The sequence below is a fragment of the Propithecus coquereli genome, unplaced genomic scaffold, assembly GCF_000956105.1.
Source record: "Propithecus coquereli isolate 6110/MARCELLA unplaced genomic scaffold, Pcoq_1.0 Scaffold38, whole genome shotgun sequence".
Taxonomy (NCBI): Eukaryota; Metazoa; Chordata; class Mammalia; order Primates; family Indriidae; genus Propithecus; species Propithecus coquereli.
In genome coordinates, this window is record NW_012149507.1 from 72,038 (window position 1) to 81,639 (window position 9,602).

General features: G+C 41.6%; 1 protein-coding gene across 1 annotated transcript in view; it reads left to right on the forward strand.

Moving 5' to 3' along the window:
• Positions 1-9,602, forward strand: part of LAMA1 (laminin, alpha 1) — a 155,058-nt gene that overhangs the window by 18,167 nt on the left and 127,289 nt on the right. Inside the window, exons 2-3 of the mRNA XM_012652073.1 lie at positions 8,266-8,436; positions 8,633-8,745. Of these exons, the coding sequence (XP_012507527.1) occupies positions 8,266-8,436; positions 8,633-8,745 (284 nt within the window). The remainder of the gene's footprint in view (positions 1-8,265; positions 8,437-8,632; positions 8,746-9,602) is intronic.

A 9,602-nucleotide genomic window follows, 5' to 3' on the forward strand; every position in this document is an offset into this window, starting at 1 on the left:
CTTTCTCTCTTTCTCTCTCTCTCTCTCCCCCCATCTCCCCTTCTCTTTATGTCTCTCCCTCCCTTTCTTCCCCCACCCCATTTTTTTGGTACTGTGCTGGAAAGTATGCAGGTGCTTGCCCAGTGGAATCTCTAGAATATCTTAAAGCTTTCCTTTTACTAACCGCCATCAATGATTAAATTGGTTTAGTCCAAAAACCAGGTATTTGCTTTTGAGGGAGGGGGAAGTGGCGGGGGAGCCATTCTCTCCTTGGTGCCTCTGTCTCTAGCTGAAAGGGACCCATGCCTGGAGGTGACTCAGGTCACCTTCGTTTAAGAGAACGTTCCTAAGTGTTAGATATTTCTTTATTTGAGTAATAAAATAACTAACTGGTAATTTTGAATAATTCTTGTTGAAAGTGAAAGCCTGTTTTACATTAAGCAAGCAAGACTTTTATGTATTTCACATGTTTAAGTCTTAGCTTTAATGTTTTAGTATTTACTGGTCTTTGATATACAAAACAAGTTCATTTAGTAGTGAGTAAAATACTTTTTAATTTATAACAAATGGCTTGAAACAGATTTTCTTTAAGTAGGGTACTCCTGTTAGGACAGAAGTCTGGTGGCAAGATTCTCCTGGGAAGGGAACAGGAATAACTTATTGTAAAAAGCCACTGTCAGTTGCCGATCCATCAGAAGCGAGGATATGCAGTATCAGAACGCACGTAGTGGGAAAACGATTTCGTTTATGCTTAATTGATAAACATACCTCCTTTACAATACACCAGTGTATTTGTATTGTTTTCTGGAAAAAAGAGTTTGAGTTAAGATGAATTCTGCCACAGGTTTTCAATATCCTCCCGACCCTGTGGAGGATGTGCTGAGTAATGTCAGTGTACAACCTGCCACACCCACCCCTCCCTCCTTTACTAGGTGCCGCAGTCCTCAGCATGCACAGAGAGCGTGTCCCTGAAAATACGCTGGAACATCAAATGCAAGAAATCGGAAAGTGACTTACATTTTAGGAGGGTGACTTGATTCCCCAGAGGGAGGGGCTCAGGGTATGACAACAGTTTTAAGCAGTTTCCTCACGATATCTCATCTTCTCGCCCAGACAGGCTGGGTGCACTGAGGACCCGGATCTGGCGCTTGGTGCCCCTGAGCTGGAGGCAGCTGCTGCCACCAGGGGGTCAGCTCACTGGGGACTTCCCCTGAGCCAGACACCAACTCTTGGCTTGGCCTCTCACTCACCTTCACAGTCCTCCTGGGGCAGAAGGCCAGGGGCCTCCTGGCCGCCTTTGTGCAGACATGCAGAGGTAGCTGGAGGAGGAGGTGGGGAAGGGCGACTAGCACCCTCACCTCTGCCGCCTCCTTGACTTCTTCCCCTGCCATTGCCTCCTGTTCATAGCGCTTCAGCCGAAGCAGCTTCCCTACCTTTTTGATATCAACGGACCCCTTTGGGAAAGCTTGCAATCCTATTCTCAGCATGTTTGTAAATGTACAAAAAATATATTGCAAAGAAAACCAAGTATATTCAAATACATTGCTACCCCTGCATGGCTGGCTCCTTCTCATTGTTTAGGTTACTGGTCAAATGTCACCTCCTCAGAGATGCCTTCCCTTGGCAGCTCACATGACAATTAAAGGGGAAGATTGTGATTCACAAATGTGCATTTCACTCCCACAGACTCGACTACACAGTATTGCAAAGCCAACAGCAGAACAAGCAGTAAGATAAAAACAGAAAAAGGAAGGGAGGGAGGGGAGGTAGGCAGGCAGGCAGGCAGGACAGACACGAAGGAGGAAAGCGGGAAGCGAGAGCCATCGTGCGCGGCATCCTGCGTGCGCGGTGCTGGTGCCTGGGAGAGGCCTGCACTGCGCTGAGGTCTGCACCCGCTCCGTGGCACTCTCAGGGTGCACGTCCCTCTGGGCTGAGTGTGGTTCTTCTGTTTCCAGGTAGGTGCTTTTCACACCCAGAGGATCCTAAGTGCAAACCCACTACTTCATCTAAAACTTAATTAGAGAATCCGAGATTCAAATATATCAAGTATAACCACGAAAGTCTAATTATACTTGAGAAAATTTATATTAGTGATATCCACTGACAATATAAAAATAGTAACAGCAGCTATTTATTGAGGCCATAGTACATTGTATGAAACGCTTTACCCACTATCTCATTTATTGCTCACAAAAATACCTAGGTACTGTGCTTCTCATTGCTCAAATAAGGCCACTGAGAGGTAAAGTCCCCCAGCCAAGGCCACACTCGTAGACCCTGGAATTCCAACCCAGGGCTGGCTGACCCTAAAGCCTGTGCTCTGACTCCCTACCAGTGTCTGCTTTCATAGGCACTGTGATTCTAGTAGAGTTTGGATTCCAACAGAGTTGATGTAAAACACGATTAGAATTAACATTTCCATTTTAAGCCTGGATGCAGGTTAGACACTGAATATGCCATATGAGCTAGAACTTACTGTTTACTTCCTGGGGAATGGGCGAGAGGAAGGAAGAGCTGGTGCCATAGGCCTGGCTGGAAGCAAAGCCCCCCACTCCCCCCGTGGGTTTCATTCCAAGAAACGTCATCTGCTTTTCTTCTAGCTCATCTTAAGGTGGGCGTTCTGAAGAGTGACTGTCCTGCCTGTGCTCCACACCCATTCATCCATTTCTATGCTGGAAGTTAGTGATAAACCCGGATTCTTAAGTGTTGGAAGTTTGCCTATGAAGTCTTAATAAACTTGAATTTTACCTGAGCTCCTTCAACCAGGACTTGTTACTTCTACCAAAGTAGTGACTCACTCATGACTCACTCATGATATTTTTGTCATCTTTCTCAAGAGAATACAGGACATTATAAGGACCTTTTTTTTTTAAATTAAATGAAAGGGTCAAGTTCAATGTGAAGCTCAAAGAAGCAAAGAATAATCATTTTGCTTTGTGTTTCTATTTGGTGCTTTTATCCAAGAAGATCAAAGGATGACCAAATTACCTTTCATGACCGTTCTGCACATTGAGTGGAGAAAAGTTTTTCTTACTTCAGTTTTCAAATAGTGCGAAGAGAGGATGGTAGGCAAATTTACCTGGTCTATAAAAGTAAAATTCTAGAATCACAGTGTCTCAGAAAAAAAGGACTCACAGAGATACTCACTTAATAGCTGAGGAAATAGAGGCTAAGAAGGTGACTTGCCAAAGGCAGAGTTATCACTAGTTGATGGTGGCATTGGGGTGGGAGTCTCTATCTCAGACTCTGGCTTCTGTGCACTCGTTAGCAACCCACGAGTGAGAGAAAGTTCCTTCCTTCGTCTGTTCATTCTTTCATGCAGGCATTTCGGGGCACTTGCATGGACAGATGCTGATTTAGGGCCCTTTTTGGTTTTGTCTTTTGGACGATAGTGAGTGAGAAGAATCGGGGAAGGACGGGGCCGTGAGTTAGTGATCTCTGCGTGAATGGTAAGTGCAGTGGTGAGGCACTGTGACTTGAGGTAGGACAAAGGAAGAACGTTGACATTAGCCTGGGGTTCAGGAAAGATCTGGGCTTGAAGGATGAGTAGAGTGTGAATGGGTATGTAAAAGGTGCGAAGGGGAAGGAAATTGGAATTGATCTAAGGAGCACTGGGAGGACCCATTAAAGGAATTTAGACCTGCCCCGTCTGAGCGCATGCCCTTATATTTCTGCCAGGATTATGCCTGACTGGTCATCTTTCTAAAGAATCTCTCCTCAAACCTATTTTAAAATATAGCTGCATTTTTAATATTAGTACCTGTGAGTACTAATACTAACTTATTAGTACCTGTGAGAAGATGTCTCTCTTTCCGTCTTGATTGTGAGAGTGCTGCGGTCAGCAAGAGCTCCATCATTCATCTGAGTGTCCCTAGGAGGTGCCTTTGTAAATAAGAGGTTCTTATTAAAAGTTTATTGGGCTTCATCAAACATTCTCACCTGCTTTTTCTGATTCATATGTGTAAATCATGGATATGTTACTGAATAGGAAATTCACGCATCCTCCTAAAATTCACGTCATTAGAATACCTTAATATTGTTAACCTGGAATACTATGTTATTAGAATACTTTGATATTATTATCCTGGAATATTATTAATGCTTCCAGGATTTTTCACGAAATAATGCTCAGAGTAGTTGTTGGAGGTGCTGTTTTTATTGTTCTGTCAGGCAACTAGCATGTTTCAAGGAGCGTGCTGAGAAGTAGAGTATCTTCTTTCTAATACCAAACTTCTCTAATCAATTTATAGGCACTTAGTTGGATGAATGGGTAAGAGTAGGGAAGTAAGAGTTGAGTAAATGGAGAACAAAATTGATTCGAATGTTTTTAAAAATCACAAATTTCTCAATTCAGAGATGTAAATTCCTGTTTTCCCAATTTCTCTATGGATTGGACAGGCAGCTTGGATTGTGTTTCAAAATAAAAATTCCTGATGATAGAAGCCACCTTGATTATTCAATCATATAAAACATTCATATTCTTTTATTTCATTCTGAGAAAAAAATGATCTAAAATTATTGCCCCAGATCCTCTAGCTAAGAGTTGCTAATCATTTTCTTTTCAGAATATCACATTGATTTTGAGTATGGATTAGGCAAATATAACATTTTGTAGAACTCAAAAATTTTTTTTTCAAAATGGAAAAAAAATCCTCACGCTTTTCTTACATACAAATGAATTAAGGCTGTGAACTATTGCCTCTGAATCATTTGAAAAATATTGAAGAAGTTGTAATAAGCTTCAAGCTTAGCTAAAACTTCAGATACTTTATTTTTAAGTTGTGGAAAATATATTCTGCTTGGAAAAAAACCCATAAACTGCTAAAAATGAATTATTAAACTATCTGGAAGTGTCTCAGATGAACACTGGTAATTACATGCAGTAGCATTGTCGTCCCTCGGCTTGGTGGCGATTTTTCTCCTAATATTAATACGGGAACTTTCCAGGAGATTAACACAGTCACGAAATGCATTTAAGAAGGCCAAGTGTACCCAGGATGTGAGGAAAGGGCTTAAAAACAAAAACTCCTGGTGAGTGAGAAGGAATTTATTTCATGCTCGATGGAGTTTGGTGTTGTAAAAGCTGCTGGTTAAATCCACGGATAGAGGAATGATTCCCTTGTGTGTCCTGAGTGGGAGAAAAAGGAACAAATTAGTATTATGGCAACAGTAACTAAATGTCTCTCGACAAAAATGTAGTCTAATTTATAAAGTGCATGACTAAGTAACGGGAAAACTATAGTAACGGGAAAACTATGTAGCACACGTACGTGTCGTTACAGCGCTCGCTCTGCCTTTGATTTTTATGTGTAAAATCCAGCTTTTCTTCTTGGTTGGGTCTTGATCCTAATGCCTTTTCTCACTCTTTGATTTCCTATCCCTCCTCCTGCTTGATGCTCATGTAGTTTCCTTTTATTGAAATATTTCAGTCGTCTTTGAAATGATTCAGCAACCTGGGGGACTTTTTAAAACATGCTTGCTCTAGTACATGTTCCCAACTTTCTTTCATCTTCTAACAGATGCAGTCCTGCGCAGCAAGGCATGGTAATTGCTCTGTAACTATGAAGAGTGAGTACATGTAATGCGTAAGGCATACGTTTTAGGGAACATTTTCCCCAAATACTAGCTTATCTGAGAGGGAAGATTTAGTTTTAGTGAAAGACAGCCTGAATATTTTTACAAAATTAATTATGTAAAGTTTTTTTTTTGGCATACCCATGCTAACAAAGCAATTTATCTTTCTTTTTAGTGTAAGTATACTTAGAAGACCAACAAGATAAAGAAAAATGGAAGTTCTTTAAAGCCTATCTAGTACAAAGAACTACCTGATGCTGGTTACTACAATTGAGATATTATTCACCAAAAAGATGTTAAGTTTGTGTTCATGAGTCTTGAGCTGCGTTTTCTCAGTGGCTCAGGGCAGAGACTCCAGCATAGAGGGGGTGTGGTGCCCCCATGACCCCCTGACCCCCTCCCCTTCCTAATCTCACCCCAATAACACAGCCCCAACCCCCAACAGGGAGTGGGGAGTTCTCTTGATGTCCAGGAACTAACTGGTGGGGGAGGTTGAGGGGGTGATTAAAGAGAAGGTGGGAACATTTGTTAACTGGTCAAGTATTTGTTGTTGACAGAGCACCGCATTGTTAAATCAGCCCTTGTAACCTTGGTGTCTTTTCCTCGCACTGCAAATTTAAATGCATATATGTGATAGGGAACCAGAAAATGTCATTTTAATGCTGTTTGGATAAAACGCCATGGCTTAAAAGCATACAGTCTTTTAAATTATTTGCTCATAAGAGAAATTTGAACCAGAATACTAGAATATTATGGTCATAAAGGATGGAGAAAATTATTATTTGTCTCAGTACCAAACAGAATAAAGATCAGCTTCTGCTCCAGGTAAGCACCTTGCTTAAGAGTTTACATGTCACTTTAGGAGCTACAACATGACATAAAATGTAAGTGTCTAAATACTGGTTGATTAAAAATAACAATTTGAGGAACTGCGTGATTAAGTGTAATGATTCATCTCATTCCACATAAAACATTCTTTACTCCTTTTAAATTAAAAAAGAAGACCCTTTAAAGGAATATGATAAAAATAACCACCTTTAAATTAAAAACGAAAATAAGTATACTAAACATAGTATATAAGTGTGTTATGTTTCAGAATTAAGAATAGTACTCTAGAATACAAGTATCAAATAACGATTTTATTGAGAGGCTAAGGGCCTATTGACTGGAATAGGGCCCTTCTATTAGGATAAAACTACTAGTACGTAGTTCTATTTTATGTGGAAAGTGTTTGAAAGACTACCTAATCAATTTTTTTAATAGGTGCATGGTAAGTTTTTAATGTAGCGAATCTTACAAAAATAACCATTTTTGTTTTATAATTTAAATTATTAAAACAATTATAATAGAAAAGGTCATTGAACATATTAGGCAGTACCTAAAAAACAAAAATCAAAGACATGAATTCCTTCTCTAATACTGAAATGATACTGCTCCATTTCAAGTTTCACTGGAAAATAAATGTTTCAGAAATGGTATTGCTATTTGTTCTTTACAAAGAAGAGATTGTATTCTGTGATCTTTGAAGATCAACTTCTAGTAAGTTAGAGAAACCCCCCTATGTTAAGACCCTCCCAATACTCTCTCAATTCTTCACGTAGAATGTCTCTTCAACATCACATGCACCGTCATTTCTAGATCTTCATAGAATCGTCACTGCCATTATCCTCTTTTACCAAGATAAAGTCAAATCTCCAAAGAACCTCATGGAGATACTTTTCTCACAGTCATCCAGAAACCGTTTTTTGAGTGGTTTGGATCTGGTACTAATCCCAGCTGCTTAAAGACAAAATCAGTTGAGACAAAGGGACTATACAAAGGCAAAGAGTAATACCGAATGGAAGAGAAATTTAAAAACTGGATCTTTGTGTTCTGAAGTTTTATTCACCAAAGAAAACAGGCAGGAAAGAAAGAGAGGAGAGACGAAAAAGACCCTAGATAGTTATGGAAAGACCTTGTAAATGCCACCAAAGGCGACAGGCCCAAAGTGGGGACAGGATAAACGCCCTTCCCTCAAGCGAAAGGTGTTTGAATTCCACTGGTAAATGTGTGCGTTGGATCATTTGAAACTGGTCTTAAAGCTTGTTTTCCCCAACATTTAATTGTACAAATTTTCAATCAAGAAAGTGCAATGAATGCCTCAACTCCCACCTACATTCTACAATTAACACTCTACTTACTTTTTCAACCATCTACCGTGTATCCATCTGTCTCTCCACTGAGCCAGCTTATTTTTTGATGCATTTCAAAATGAGTTGAAGACATTAGTACACTTCACTGCCAAATATTTCTGCATGTACCTCAATATTTGTTTATGACTCTTTTTATTTTTTGAAGTAAAAGGTACATATACTAAAATATACATATCTACCCAAATCTTAGGTGTACTCACTCTGTGATTTTTCACAACTGCATCTGCCTGTGAAACCCCAACCTTTGTGACGATATAGAACATATCACCCCAGAAAGGCCTCTTGTGTCCCCTCATCATCAGTCCCTATCCCCTGCAGCCAGTGTTCTGGGTTTTTCTCATAGATGAGTTTTGCTTGTCCGGAATGTCCTGCAAATGCAGCCATGCTCCGTGTCTTGCTTTTGCGTGAGGCTTCTTTCACCCCGCCCGTATCCTTTGGATTCACCTGCCGTGGCGAGTGGGACAATCTGATTCTGCTGCTTTTGAGTGGCCCCGCTGATTTGGTGAACTTTGTCCTTCAGGCCTGTTTCCTGCCATTCTCAATCTCGCCAGCAATGCCCACATCAGCACCAACGCCACCTGCGGCGAGAAGGGGCCTGAGATGTTCTGCAAACTTGTCGAGCATGTGCCGGGTCGGCCCGTTCGAAACCCACAGTGCAGGATCTGCGACGGCAGCAGCGCGAACCCCAGAGGCAAGTGTCGCTCCCTCCGTTCCGGGCACCGTGGGAACGCACGCCTTCTGCAATGGTGACCGAGACTTCTACTAGGAAGCCGTGAACGTTGTGTTCGCCTTCACCGCTGTTCGTTTCTGCTAGCGTTATGGTTTAGACGTTAAAAAATTTAAAGCAAAAACTGAGAGGAATGCATGCTTTTATTCTCTTTTAACAGAACGGCACCCAATATCAAATGCGATCGACGGCACCAATAACTGGTGGCAGAGTCCCAGCATTCAAAACGGGAGAGAGTTTCACTGGGTCACAATCACTCTGGACTTAAGACAGGTGGGTGAGGCCAGAACCGTTGAAGAATGTTTGTGGGTTGCTGAACTGTAGAGTTTGGGAAAGTCTGCCTTGTTTCTTAACATGTCTACACTCTGGTGTCGCTGTTTTCCACCCGGTGGATCGAGTGGTGTACAGAAGTAGTCCACGCTGCCATTCTTGTCACGTTTATCATTCCCAGGTATCTTGGAGGAGACGAGTGAAGTTCCTTCCAAATGGCTGATGTTCTATGTCAACAGGGCACACTCATCTGTTCAGGACACTACATCAGGCTGTGTGCTGGACGCCCACACATGGTGCTCCTACTTTTCGAGCTTCGTCTTGCTATTATCATGGTGCAACATTATCATTTAAGAGTTGTGAAAGGCTAGGAAACAAAAGGAGACAACGTTAAACCTCTTGACTATGTCTCACCCCTGCCCAATGCTGTCTGCCTGGGCCACGTGTAAGCTGGCGTTGCCCGGTACTAACGTGGGCAGGGCCTTCCGCGTGAGTTGGGAAAGGCAAGGTGTCAGTGGCTGCAACCACACCTGCATCCTCTTACCTCGCTCCACAGCCACATCGGGAAATGGAGAGAACTATGACATGAGCCCTGGTTGCCCCCATGTTTCTGCCTAAGGGAAGGGAAGGGAAGGGGTCGGGTCTGAGTGAAAGGGATGGAAAGGGGATGGCAGGAATTTGGAGCTATTGTCACAATTTCTGATTTGAGTTCTCCAGAAAGGCCATTGCATGACTTTCTTATTTCCATTCACTTTCACTTGAGTTGGAACTCATAAATCTCATGTAAAATATTTAGGTCAGTTGAAAGGGACAAATAGTTGAAATATGAATTGTAGGATTGAAATAGGAATTTTGGAGAT